The sequence below is a fragment of the Harpia harpyja genome, chromosome W (assembly GCF_026419915.1).
Source record: "Harpia harpyja isolate bHarHar1 chromosome W, bHarHar1 primary haplotype, whole genome shotgun sequence".
Lineage (NCBI taxonomy): Eukaryota > Metazoa > Chordata > Aves > Accipitriformes > Accipitridae > Harpia > Harpia harpyja.
In genome coordinates, this window is record NC_068968.1 from 8,967,699 (window position 1) to 8,981,997 (window position 14,299).

The 14,299-nt window shown below is 41.0% G+C and overlaps 1 protein-coding gene across 1 annotated transcript in view; it reads right to left on the reverse strand.

The window, feature by feature from the left end:
* Window positions 1-172: 172 nt before the first annotated feature.
* The window catches only part of LOC128136043 (lens epithelium-derived growth factor-like), a 92,039-nt gene continuing 77,912 nt past the window's right edge, over window positions 173-14,299 (reverse strand). Inside the window, exons 8-12 of the mRNA XM_052775134.1 lie at window positions 9,920-10,013; window positions 7,943-8,018; window positions 5,801-6,026; window positions 5,001-5,119; window positions 173-233 (exon numbers count right to left, since the gene is read on the reverse strand). Coding sequence (XP_052631094.1) covers window positions 173-233; window positions 5,001-5,119; window positions 5,801-6,026; window positions 7,943-8,018; window positions 9,920-10,013 — 576 coding nt within the window. The remainder of the gene's footprint in view (window positions 234-5,000; window positions 5,120-5,800; window positions 6,027-7,942; window positions 8,019-9,919; window positions 10,014-14,299) is intronic.

Below are 14,299 nucleotides of genomic sequence, written 5' to 3' on the forward strand. Positions count from 1 at the left end.
GAGGAGGGGGAGTGATAGAGCGGCTGCGTGGTGCTTAGTTGCTGGCTGGGGTTAAACCACAACATAAGTCTAGACATGTATTTCTTTTAAAAAAATTAAGATAGTAAAAAATATTGTGTTTATATATTCTGTGTATGTATATATATATAAAGAATATTTAATAGTCTTTAAACTAACCTCTCTTCTTCTCCATCCTCTTAACTTCCAATTTCTTACCTCCTTCTTTATTTTGCCTGTCAAAACATGAAAGCATTTTTACAATGCTGTCTTCTAAAGTTTTGAGTCTTTTTTTTTATTTTTATTTTTAAATGAGATGTTTTGAGATATTCAAACTGTGTGTAAAAATACAGAAGTCGAACTCTGGTTTCTTCAAAGACCAAAATAAATTAAATTTATTTATTTATTTTAAGATACTGCAGATAAGGAATCCTCCAGATTAGCAGACTGTTTCCCCTAGAAGCAGCAAATGAAAGTATTATTAAAATGTAAAAATTAAGACAAAGCTGCAGTGTATGAAACAGATTGATGGAGAGAGAATATTGTAAGAGGACCCAAATTTAAAAGTAACATTCAAGTTTACCTCAGGGAATTATGGGAAAAAGATCGATTATATGACAGATAAAATAACTCCCATAGCAACTCTACTAAAAAAAGTACAGAAATAAGTAAGCTATAAGTATACCACAATCTTTAAAGAAAACTCCAAAAATATTTTTATTCACACAAAAAACCCCCAAACAAACCCTATTTATCAAGTCTTCAGTCTTGTTTTATCATAGAATTTAAAAGCCTTATTCTAATTGGTATATTCCACCATTCTGTGAGTTTTTCCAAATGTCATAAAAATAAGCATCCATTAAATAAAAATCCTGCATGTATATCAGTTTCCATACTCGCTTCACATTTTATTCAGATACTGAATCAGACTTCCAAAAGCTTAAGATTATTATATAATTCTGCAGAATTTTGTAAAAGAGGGGGGAAAATTCTAAGATCAACCCTTAGCTGAACTCTTTTCTTGAAGTGCTAGTTTGTTTTCTTCAAGTACTCCTGTTGTCAGTGCTCACAGACTGTTTTTGCCCAGCAGTATTCGTTGGGGGAAGCTATACTGTCAGCAGTGTTGTCCTTGGTTTTAGAAGCATGAGAGAGTCTGAGAGACTTGTGGTGTCCAGCACTCCTTTTGGCTGCCTGGAAGCTAAAACTTTGTATATAAATCTGTGGGACATGTTGACTATTAATTGCAGTAGGGTAAACTTAAGTTATGTTTTATCTCTTCTTTTAGATGAACAGGAATTTGATTTTGCTCCAGAGGTAGTCTTGGAATTACTGGTTTCTGTTTGGACAGCTTTAAAAAATGTCATTTGGGAGTTTTTTCAGCTAAATAATGATAATTACAAATGGGTTTTTTGCCTGGATGAGTGGCATACTAAAGGAGTACCTTTTATAACCAAGAGATCAGTGCAGGTTCCAAACCCAAGTTATGCAACACAGCACCGTGCTTAAATCAATGAGTTGTTCAAAATGCAATATGACATTAATGTAGTGTGGCATCTGAGTTAATTGAAATTGTAAATGAAGCGGTTGGACAGTGGAACGTATTTGGCCAATCACTTGAAAACAAATGGCCACTTTTAATAATTGTCTCTCTTAAGGCACATTTTTCATGACCTGTTCCACTTCCTTGTTTCTACAGAACCTGACAACACTTGGATTTTTTTAGTGGCAAGAGACAAACTGAGTCAGATTGCCCTTTTTATTTCCTGTCAAAAGCATAAGGCTATTTGGGTGCAGACGTGACACACCAGTGGTCATTACTGGTCAGAAGAAACTGAAGACGAACACCTCACATACTTGCGCAAGATGTCTTGACCAGGTTGTCTCAAACAAGCAACTATAGGCAAATTAATTCATATATTTCTTTAAATATTCCAGCACAATATTGTGGTTTTGTTCTTTAAAACTTACAAGTATATCTTCCAAGAACTGAGCCAGTGGTAGTGTTACATTCTGCCAACATACATTTCCCTCTATTCAAGAGAGAGTGAGTGTGTGTGTGTGTGTATTTGCATTGGCTTGAACTCTAAGTTCCAGTTAGCATTGTTTGACTCATCTAAATGAAGAAATCAAACCTGTTTACATAAACCCTTGTATGGCTACTTAAGAGCAATTTATTTGGATTAGCCATTATCAAACAATGTGTGCATAACACAAACCTATCTTGCTTAAACCAATGTTAGTTTACAGTTTTTGCAGTAAAAGTCCACTTCTAAGCTTACCACTGACTAAACTGGTACACCTTTCATGCTGAGAAATGCATATGCTGCACATGTTAAAACTCGAACAATCTGCAAACTATATTTCTGTCACATGAAACTTGCTTACAATTTCATACGCAGTGTTAAACTGCTTAAAGAAGAGACCATTAAGCAGAGTAAACATGAGCAAAACGTGAATTTACAAAACACTCGTAAGCACTGAGTATCGAGTCTGAGCAAATGGTTTGTAAATGTCTCTTCAGTTCTGTATTTTAAATATTGCTATAACTTTACTCCATTTGTTAACTAGAGATAAGGTGCTTTCATATCTTTTTGAATATGTACTTGAACAATCTGATTCCATAGCTAATCTTGCTTTGAGCCAGAGGTTGAAGTTAGATGACCTCCTGAGGTCCCTTTCAACCTGAATTATTCTATGATTCTGTGCATTCTAGAAAATAATGTATTCCAAGTGATTGTGCTTAAGAACTACTTTCAGTTGTGTTGATAGGCATATACGCTGTTTCCTTAAGTTATCTTTTTAAAGTTTGGGACGTGTCGAATTATTCATTGGTACTAAGAAAAGCTGTAGTTGGTAATGCATGTTAAATCAGCAAAAGTCAAGGTCTTTTCTGCAACACTGTTCAACAAGCTGCTTTGTTTCTTTTTACCGAGAGGATGAATAGCTGAGGACGTTGGCACAAATTTGGCAGTAGACTGAGGAGCAACACAGTTGTACCTGCACAGACTCGCATTCTTTAAGCAAGGCTGTGTCTTATGTACGAAGCACTGAATTGAGTTTGCCTAACAAGTATTAATGAGGTAGCTACCTAGACCAGAAAAATGGAAAATAATGATTTTAAAAAATGAAACAAAAAATTCAATTTATATCCATTATGCTGACAGAGGAAGTTGCAAGAAAGCAAAAAGAAAAATAAACCTTTTCACATTTTATCATTAGGTTTTGTGCTTAATAATTAGGCATCAGGTATAATCTAAACTATGCACAGTCACTAAGATAAGCTACTGCTCCTTACTTTTACTGAAGTGGAGCTCTGTATAGTTCCCTAGATGCATAAAATATGAAATCTATTTAAAAGTAAAGAAGACTCGGCTCTCGTGAAGACCCCACCTGGAGTACTGTGTTCAGCTCTGGGGCCCCCAGCATAAGAAAGACGTGGACCTGCTCAAGCGGGTCCAGAGGAGGGCCACGAAGATGATCAGGGGGCTGGAGCACCTCCCCTGTGAAGACAGGCTGAGAGAGTTGGGGTTGTTTAGCCTAGAGAAGAAAAGGCTCCGGGGAGACCTTATAGTGGCCTTCCAGTACTTAAAGGGGGCCTACAGGAAAGATGGGGAGGGACTCTTTATCAGGGAGTGTAGTGATAGGACGAGGGGTAACAGTTTTAGACTGAAAGAGGGTAGATTTAGATTAGATATTGGGAAGAAGTTCTTTACTGTGAGGGTGGTGAGGCACTGGAACAGGTTGCCCAGAGAGGTTGTGGATGCCCCATTCCTGGAAGTGTTCAAGGCCAGGTTGGATGGGGCTTTGAGCAACCTGGTCTAGTGGAAGGTGTCCCTGCCCATGGCAGGGGGGTTGGAACTAGATGATCTTTAAGGTCCCTTCCAACCCAAACCATTCTATGATAACCAAAACAACACATGACAATTTATTGCAGAAATCAAAAAGCATGTCAGATTTACATAATAATATATTAAGAATTGCAGAAATGATAAAAACAATTTAGTGTCTTTGGGACATTGGAAAAGTTTAGGTTTGCCCCAAGGAAGAAGTGTGTTTAGGTTTCTAGAGAAAGAATAACTGACAAGGAAGAGGCGAAATCACTTGGGGGGGGGGGAGTAAATAAATCTAGATTCTTGTTAAAGGATAGAGAAAGGTTATAATTGTATTGTTATAGATGAAGGGGACCGTTTCCTTCTCCTAATTCCCAGAAATTTTACCTTGTTCTTCCCCTTCTTCCTCCTTCCCAAGAACTGTGTGGATGGGAACATCTCAATCTCATGGTGGTGGCTTCTTCACCCACTTGTGGAATAGGTCTTGAGAATGGGTCAGATCGATTTCTTCCTGCTGTCCCAACCCCCTAAGTTTCTGGCAGGATCTTCTCTCCATGCTAATGCTTGGTTCATTTGTGATAATTTATCTTCCGACTGCAAACTGCTTGATATTACTCAATTGGCTTTGCAGAGCCAGAGTAGCATAAATCATAACTTCTTCCTTGTTCTGTCTGATAGTATAGCCTCCAGCTGCCAGACAGAGAAGGAAGTGTTTTCCAGGGAACCCTATGTATTCCACAACCTGAGCAGCTTAATTAATGGCTATAGAATTTTGATATAAATCTCAATCTCATGTATTCAAGACTTACTTAAAATGTAATACATGGCCCTGCCAGAACAAGAGAGTTAGCTCTCTCTTCAGGTATTCTCAGGATACTTCTAAACAGAACCCACCAACTCTGTCCTACTGTTAGGAAATCTAAGTCACTGAAAGACTGACATCACTTAATTTCTGGATTCAATTTTTCCCATCCTCCCACAATACTACATATTGATTTACAAGAGCTTTTTTATTCTCCACTTAAAAAATTAAATAATGCTTGGGGAAAAAAAAGGCAGAGGGAGGACACGGAACAGTGCAAACCAATTGGGAATTTTGTCAGGTTTTGTGCCTCCTCTTAGTTTCAAAGTACTACCACAATGTACAGACACTATGTATTAAAACATACTCACAGCTCAGATTCCATTTGCTCCTCTTGCTTACACTTTCTTTCTGTCAGCTCTCTCTCATGTTGGCCTTGTAACATGTTTCTTCTATGAGCTCCTTGAAAGTTTCTCCCTCCTTTTTTCTTCTGTTTTTATTTAGGGTTTTAGGGTGAGAAGAGAGAAGGAGTCTTTAGATTACTGAACGTCAAAAACATTAATAGTTAAACCTGCCTGCTCTAGATGTCTACACATTATTGCTCTAGTCCATGAAACACCCTGATGAGAGTTAGCATTCCTCTGTAACTAAATCCAAATCTTTTATATGCAGATGAGAAGCTGAGTTTTATTAGTGCTTTCTCTCAGATATGGAGAAGAATATCCCAAACACCAAGAAACCCAAAGCCATTCCCAAATGATCAGCTAGAGACAGCTTCCTATCTTTCAAAAATATATTTCACAGACCCCACAGATTCTCAACGCTCAGGACAAAAAAATATATGCATTCAAGTAAGCATATTAAAACAAACAAACAAACAAACAAACAAACAAACTTTTGCTACAATAAATCACTTGCATTTAAATCCATCTTTTAAAAAAATAAAGTATTAGAAAATTTTTTTCTTTGTAAATATCTAAAAGTTATTGAAAGGATTATTTGACAGAAAGGAATTCTGCAACTTCTCCTTTCCAAGACATGCATCTATGTTAGCCAGACGCAAGGCTCCAACACTTAATAGACAAAATTGAAGACCTAGTATTAGCTTTAAGAAATATTTTCAGTGAACTACTGTTCTTTACAATAAGTAAGTCAATAAAGAGCAATATACCTTATCACCTTCATGTTCTCCTTCATCCTCTTCAGAATCAGACGCTGATGCAGAACCCACTTGGGAAGTATTTCTCCTTTTTGGTTCGGTCTCCCTCTTTGCTTCTCTTCTATCAAATTCCTTCCTCGATTTGTCGTCTTCCTTCTGACTCTCCTCATCTTTTTCCCCTTGTTTTTTGGGCTTTTCTTCCAGTCCTTTTTTCTTTGTCTTCTCCTCTTCATGAACACTAAAACACAGTAAATTATTTAAGCTTCATATTCATTATCTATACCCAGTTTAAAAGAGAACCTAACTCCCAATTCAAGAAGATGTACTTCTTAGTTTTTACTATCAAATACTCCACCTGCACAAAGTTGGATCACTCTTAGATCTTTCATTTCATAGGATCATAGGATAATTCAGGTTGGAAGGGGCCTCTGGAAGTCTCTTGTCCAACCCCTTGCTGGGGGTGGTTCAGACCAGGTTACTCAGGGCTTTCTCCAGTCTGGTCTTGAAAACCTCCAAGGATGGAGACTGGACAACCTCTCTGGGCAACCTGCCCCACTGCTTGACTGTCCTCAGGGTGAAAAAGTATTTCCCTATATCCAGTCTGATCCTCTCTTGTTTCAATTTATGCCCGTTGCCTCTCATCCTCCCACCATGCACCGTCGTGATGAGCCTGGCTCCTTCTTCTTGATGAACTCCTTGTAGGTAGTGGAAGGCTGTTATTAGATCTCCCCCAAAGCCTTCTCTTCTCCAGGCTGAACAAGCCCAGTTCCCTCAGACCCTCCTCATAGGATGTGTTCCAGCCCTCTGACCAGCTTGGTGGCCCTCTGCTGAACTCGCTCCAGTTAGTCAGCATCTTTCTTGTATTGGGGGACCCAGAATTCTAGATGTGGTCTAACAAGTGCTGAATAGAGGGGGATAATCACTTCTCTAATCTACTGCTGTGGTGGGTTGACCTTGGCTGGCCACCAGATACCCACCAAGCCACTCTGTCACTCCCCCTCCTCAGCAGGACAGGGGGAGAAAATAAGATGAAAAACTGGTGAATCGAGATAAAGGCGGTTCAATGAAAGAAAGCAAAGGCCGCGGCCAGAAACAAAGAAGAAAAAAAAAAAAAAAAAAAAGATTTATTCTCTACTTCCCATCAGCAGGCCATGTCCAGCCACTTCCTGGGAAGTAGGGCCTCAGTACGCATAGTGATTGCTTCGGAAGACAAACGCCTTAATAACGAATGCCCCTCCTCCCCCTCCTTTCTCTTAGCTTTTATTGCTGAGCATGACGTCATATGGTATGGAATATCCCTCTGGTCAGTTTGGGTCAGCTGTCCTGGCTATGTCCCCTCCCAATCTCTTGCCTACCCTCCAGCCTTTGGGGGGGGTGGGGGGGTGGTGGTGAGACAGCCTTGATGCTGTGGGAGCACTGCTCAGCAGTAGCCAAAACATTGGTGTGCTATCAACACTGTTCTAGCTACAAATACAAAGCACAGCACTATGAGGGCTGCTATGGGGAAAGTTAACTCCATCCCAGCCAGACCCAATACAACTGCCTACGCTCCTGTTCATACAACTGCCTATGCTCCTGTTCATACAGCCCAGGATACTGTTGGCCTCCCTTGCTGCCAGGGCACACTGTTGGCTCATGGTCAGCTTTCTGTCTACCAGGATCCCCAGGTCCTTTTCAGAAGAGCTGCTGCTCCACAGTCAGTCCCCAGCCTGTACCATTGCCAGGGGTTCTTCCTTCCCAGGGGCAGGACTTTGCATCTGTGCTGGTTGAATTTCATGAGGTTCCTGTCAGCTTGTTCCTCCAACCTGTCTAGTTATCTCTGGATGGCAGCTCTGCCCTCAAGTGTATTGACTGCCCCCCCCCCCCCCCCATTTGCTGTCATCTGCAAACTTGAAGAGATAGACCCCTCCAGTATTCCACTTGTTACCAGCGTCCAGGTAGAAAACAACCTATTAACCCCTGTCTTCTGAGCCCAATCATCCAACCACTTTTTTACCCATCTGGTTGTCCACCCATCCTGACTGCAACATTTAACTTATACTGAGTACTACAAGGAAAATGCTGGGCAGGAACTCAGTAAGTCATGACAGCTCATCAAATGCAACCACTTGGTTTACAATAAAGACAGGCATTTTGTATAAAAAGCCAACTCACATGTCGGTCTCCGAAGGACAAGGTGGTTTCACCAATTTGGGTCTCCCTCTTGTTTTTGGAACCTTTACTTCAGTAGCTAATTATACAAAAAGAACAGGTTAGTCTACAGCCACCACCCGTTCCTTATCTAAAAGGGTTGTTTCTCGTGTCAACACATAGAAGCAACACTTGAGTCAAACTTAGTAGAGTAAATACTCTATTTAAAAAAATTCAAACGTCGGAACTGTGTATCAAAGTTTAATCGAGATCCCTCTGAAAAATTAAAATCTCAACCAACACTTTGGTACTTTAAGATAGCAGTCTAAGAGGTTTAAGCCATCTATTCCTGTGCCTTTTCCACCCAGTGCACTCAGAATGGTCCTGCCTCATGTTACGCAGCTAATAAAAAAAAAGAAGCCTGAAACAAGAGAATAAGACAACAATAATAAGTGGGGGGGAAAGACTTAAGTAATTTAGTGTGCAAATCTAAACTCAGCCTATTTATTAGTAGTAGTCTTAAGAGCTTCATGGAGCTTCCATCCCTTTCCCTGAGAGTAAATCAGTGTCAAGAAACTCTACCACCACACTGAGGTATACAGCACAGTTCTACATTTTCTCAATTTCACCATGTTTCAGTGTTAAAGCGAGCTAAATAGTTTATCTGCCTTCTCGACGTTTATACCCTTCAAATTCTGTAAAATGAAAATACTTAGTATGCTGCCATTATGGATTGAAATTTATGGAACATGCTTATCTGCTATCCCCAGTGAACAGTCTGTTAGGAATAAAACTAACAGCCCAGTGTTTGAAGTGCTGCTGATGTTAGTGTGGAGCACTGCTAAGCAAGAGATGCAAGCATCATATTAATGCAAGAGAATGCTGCACAGTACATCATCTAGTAACACATTTCCCATAGGGTGCCAAAGCATCTCTTGTAAAGGTCCTTTCCTGCTCTTACAGACAATAGCTTGTATAAACACAATTCATTTGAAAGATCAATATAATCCCACACACATTAAAATATTTAAAATGTTCATTTAATAAATATAATGAAAGTGGGTGAAGTACTAAGGTAATACTTCATTTCCTCACATCTAGTCTTAAATAGTTTGCCTTGAGAGCTAACTATGGTTGTGTTTTCTAAAAGTTATTTTCATAATGCCACCAGATACAGGTGAGTATAAAGTATTAAATTATCTGTTTCCCAGACTAAATGCTCATATAGCATATATTTAAGTGCTCCAATAACTTTCCCCATGTTAGCAGTAAACAAATTTAAAACATTTCCTTCAAGAATACTTGCAAACTTGCCATAAGAATTACAATTAAATCATTGCTACTTTCACAAACAAGTACTGCAGAACTATTAGCAAAATCTTTAAAATTACATGCTGCTTCTAATAGCTATATTTTCTTCTCAGTTGTCTATCGGTCTACAGAGATTTCCTTTAAACGTCTTTTCAGCAAAATCTCTCCAGCTCTTCACTTGTTTTTACTGTCCTCTGAGCTCTACCTATAGACAGTCTCCTTCCCCCCATTTTTTTAAAACTTGTTTTATGGATATTCTAACACAACTTAAGTACCAATGTTATACACCTTTGAGTAATATAAACCTTTGTGAAGCCACAGTGAAACAGAGGTCTTATTGCATAGTCTGTAAGTTAGCAGAATCCTATGGAGGCTTTCCTAAAGGTGATACTTGCAAGGGGATACAATGATCCTTATTTCAGAGGACCCAGCATAACCATAAACATTTTAAGGCCCTTTATGTGCTAAATTGCTAAATACCTCAGGTTGCCATGTAGGATAGTTTAGATGTGTATATATGTATATATATATTTATATATATATATATAAAAAAAAAAAATTGGAAGTTTACATATTAGGAAATATTCTGTAATACTCCGGAGATCTGGGGGCAATAAATCCTCCAACCATCTCTATTAAGTTATTTTGTATGGGGAAAAATAAATAAAATTCCTTTTTGTTTAAAGTTACCTGCTGGTCTTCCCCTTTTAGGGCTTATTTTTGGAGTCACAGCCACTGCAGCTGCTACCACTGCAGCTTCCGCAGCTTCAGCTTGTTTTTCAGCCTAATTTAAAGAAAGCAATTCACAAATTAAAACCATAGACCCTCTCCCCGTAAAGCAGCTATTTCTTACTTGCTTCCTAAAATATTGCATAAAATATATTTCTAAACCGCTAAAAAATAAACAAACTAGTTTAGTAGAGTAAGGATGCATAAAAAACCCAATAGGTTCTGGATAAAAATTCATAAATATTTGGGACAAAGCACTCTGTTTATAAGGGGGAAAGTAAACCTTAAATGATTGTTGCAGTGGTCACTACAAACAAACTGGAGCAATATGCTGCAATCATTCAGGTTTTATAACTCAGTGGAAGAAACCCCACTGCTAAAATCCAGAAGAAGGATGTGAAAAGTTTTCTAGCAAACCAATACATTAGTGCTGGTTGGAGTGAAAGGAAGCTACAAGCTTGAATGTGCACGCTGCTGATGGCATGGTCCTGCAGTCAACACAAACTTCCTTTTCTTTTTCCAGCACAAAAAGAATATTGAATTCCATCTTCTACGCCTCCAAGGGCATTGAGTTTGGTACTGGCACCAGTGTCAGAACTACAGTAAAAAACTGTTTGGCTTATTATTCAGGAATGCCTGAATGGAATACAAATCAGATCCTGAATAACTGCATTCACAGCTTGGCATGTTGACTTGAGCTCAATTGGTGGTGGTGGGGGGGGGGATGACAGTCCTCTCAAGGAGAGAAGCTGGCATCACTAACTGCTTCAGTCTTCCAAACTTCATCTACTGCTGAATGTGCATCAACACACTGAGGATCTAGTCTTATTCCAGGTCAATGAATTTTAAAATAAGACTTATGTCTGAAATTCTTTATATGCCTATTAATGTTGCTTTATTATTTTTCTAGAGCATCAGGTGAAGGGAGAGAGCTTGAAAATCCAAAGGAATCTCTTTGAAAAGAAATGATGCCACTGGAGTCTTTTTTTTTTTTAATACAAAATAGAAGTTATTAAGTTTTGCATTTGAAATCTACAGACCAAAAGTTTTAAAAATTTTATAAGCATATGAGTTTGTGTGGCGCGGTTTTTTTTGGTAGCGGGGGAGGGGGCCGCAGGGGCGGCTCCTGTGAGAAGCTGCTAGAAGCTCCCCTGGCTCCAAGTCGGACCCGCCTCTGGCCCAGGCTGACCCAATCAGTGACGGTGGTAGCGCCTCTGGGATAACATATTTAAGAAGGGGAACCTGCAGTGAGTAGGGGGATTGGAATGTGAGAGGAACACCTGTGCAGGTACCGAGGTCAGTGAAGGGGGAGGGGTACCTGAGGAGGTTGATGCCCCTGCAGCCCGTGGTGAGGTGGCAGGCTGTCCCCCTGCAGCCCATGGAGGTGAACGGTGGAGCAGATGCCCACTTGCAGGCTGTGGAGAAGCTCACGCTGGAGCAGTCAGATGCCCCGAAGATGGCCGTGACTTCATGGGAAAGCTCGTGCTGAAGCAGTTTGTGACTGAAGATCGGCCCGCGGAAAGGACCCCCGCCAGGGAAGTTCGGGAAGAACTGCAGCCCGCGGAAAGGACTCGCGTTGGAGACGTTCGTGAAGGACTGTCTCCTGTGGGAGGGGCCCCACGGTGGAGCAGGGGACGGGTGAGGAGCCCTCCCCCTGAGGAGGAAGGAGAGGCAGAGACAATGTGTGGCGAGCTGACCCCAACCCCCATCCCCTGTTCCCCTGCGCCGCTGGGGGGAGGAGGTAGAGAGAACCGGGAGTGGAGTTGAGCCGGGAAGGAGGGAGGGGTGGGGGGAAGGTGTTCTAAGGTTTGGTTTTACTTCCTAATATCCTTGTTTTGTTTTGATTTGTAGTAAATTAAATTGATTTTGTTTCTTCCCCAAGTTGAGCCTGTCTTTTGCCCGTGACCATAAGTGGGGAGTGATCCCTCCCAGTCCTTATCTCGACCCACGAGCCTGCCTTTATATTTTCTCCTCATCCCACCGTGGCCAGGGGCGGAGGAGTGAGCGAGAGGCTGCGTAGTGCTTTGTTACCGGCTGGGTTTAAACCACGACAGACAGCTGACCTGAACTGACCAAAAAGTTATTCCATACCATATAATGACATGTTCAGCAATAAAAGGTGGCGGGGAAGGGGAGGTATTCTTTCCAAAGTAGCCGTTGCTTGGGAACTGGCTGGGCATTGGTCTGCTGGTGGTGAGTGATTGCTTTTGCATCACTTTTTTTTTTTTTTTTTTTTTTACTTTCTCCCCCCCGCCCCTTATTAAACTATCTTTATCTCGACCCACAAGTTTTCTCGCTTTGGCCCTTCCAATTGTCTCCCCCATCTCTTGGGGAGCAGGGGGGGGAAGTGAGCGAGCAACTGGGTAGGGGCTTACCTGGCAGCTGGGGTTAACCCACCTGTCGTGGCCCCATACAAAACCATTTCTCTTTCAGGTCACTCGATAGAGAGGGCTCACAATCTGACTGTAACCTGGAATACGCTTTCTCCAGAAACTCACAATGTCTAGGAAATCTTGCGTTTCTTTTGTGTTATCTGGTGGGGACATGGCTGGTTTTTTGTTGATCACATCCATTGGGATATGTCCTGGTTTCAGCTGGGATAGAGTTAATTGTCTTCCTAGTAGCTGGTACAGTGCTATGTTTTTGAGTTTGGTATGAGAAGAATGTTGTTAACACTGATGTTTTCAGTTGTTGCTAAGTAATGTTTAGTCTGAAGTCAAGGATTTTTCAGCTTCTCATGCCCAGCCAGCAAGAAGGCTGGAGGGGCACAAGAAGTTGGGAGGGGACAGAGCCAGGGCAGCTGACCCAAAGTGGCCAACGGGGTATTCCATACCATGTGATGTCACATCTAGTATATAAACTGGGGGGAATGGGGGTGGGGGGATCGCTGCTCGGGGACTAACTGGGCGTCGGTCAGTGAGCAATTGCACTGTGCATTATTTCTATATTCCAATCCTTTTATTATTACTGTTGTCATTTTATTAGTGTTATCATTATCATTATTAGTTTCTTCTTTTTATTTTCTATTAAACCGTTCTTATCTCAACCCACGAGTTTTAACTTTTTTTTTTTTTTTTCCAATTCTCTCCCCCATCCTGCTGAGTGGGGGGGGGGAGTGAGTGAGTGAGCTGCTGTGTGGTGCTTAGTTGCTGGCTGGGGTTAAACCATGACAGTCCATTTTGGTGCCCAACGTGTGGCCCGAAGGGTTGAGATAATGACAAACCTGACCAGAGCTTGTAAAAACAAATTCGTTACAAGCATTCATTATATTGGTCTAATAGTCGCTGCTCACTATGTTGATTTATGTGTTCTTAGAATTTTTGCTCTCATTTTTAAGTTCTGTTATGTATCACCTCGCTTGCTGTATGTAGTCCCTGTGCTGCTGCTTATCATCTGTGGGAGGTGGATTAAGGTTTTTGCTTTGATGTATTGTATAACACTGGTTTATGGTATGATAAAGTCATCGGTTGTGGGATTAATCTGGTATTTGCACTCAGCACTGTCATCACCTCTATATTTCAGGAGCCATCTGTGGGAAACTGTTAATAATTACACCATTTACCTTTCCTCCTCGGAGAGCCAATCTATGGGTGGGGTACCTTTCTTCCCTTTTCCCTTTTCCTTCAGTCCAGTTACAATAGTGTTTGAGAATTTTGAAAAATTTGAATACCCTTGGGATGTTGAGACCAGCACGGTCCTAGTCCTACTGCTAGGAATTAGCATGCTCCTGAATGTGGTTCAGGCCTTGTTTAAGGTTAAACAACTATTTAAGAAGATCACCCAGAGATCTGCCCCGAGGCTGGATAATTATGAGTGGCAGGGTGTGTGGGGTAGTATGGGCAATTACCTAGGACAGTGGACACCTCCAATGTTTTGGAAATTCACCTCTGAACAAGTGCAGAATCCGGAAGAACTAGTAAAATATTTGGAAAAGGTATGCTGTTGTCCTGGCAACTCCAGAGAGATGCAAATCTCTGCAACGTGCTGGCACCTGGCCCATGCCTCTTGAGCCCTGTTCAACACCACTTACTGCCCTCAAGGGGATTTGATTTTAGGTGAGAATAGCCAGAATTAAACTGTATGATATTAGTTGCTGTATAACCCTGCTACTGCATGTTATCATTACTATAATTGTTATATGCTATATCCATAGTACTACAGTAAGAATCACTTGGATCAAGCAAGAATGAACTGTGATAAAACTGAGCGAAGCGCGGTAGTGATGGAACCAGGACTGACTCCAGCATGCAACAATCCAATGGTGCACACCATCCTCCTGCTGCGTCCAATGTCGCCTCGTCACACTGCACTGAAGCCCGATCCTGCTCTGCCGACTGAGAG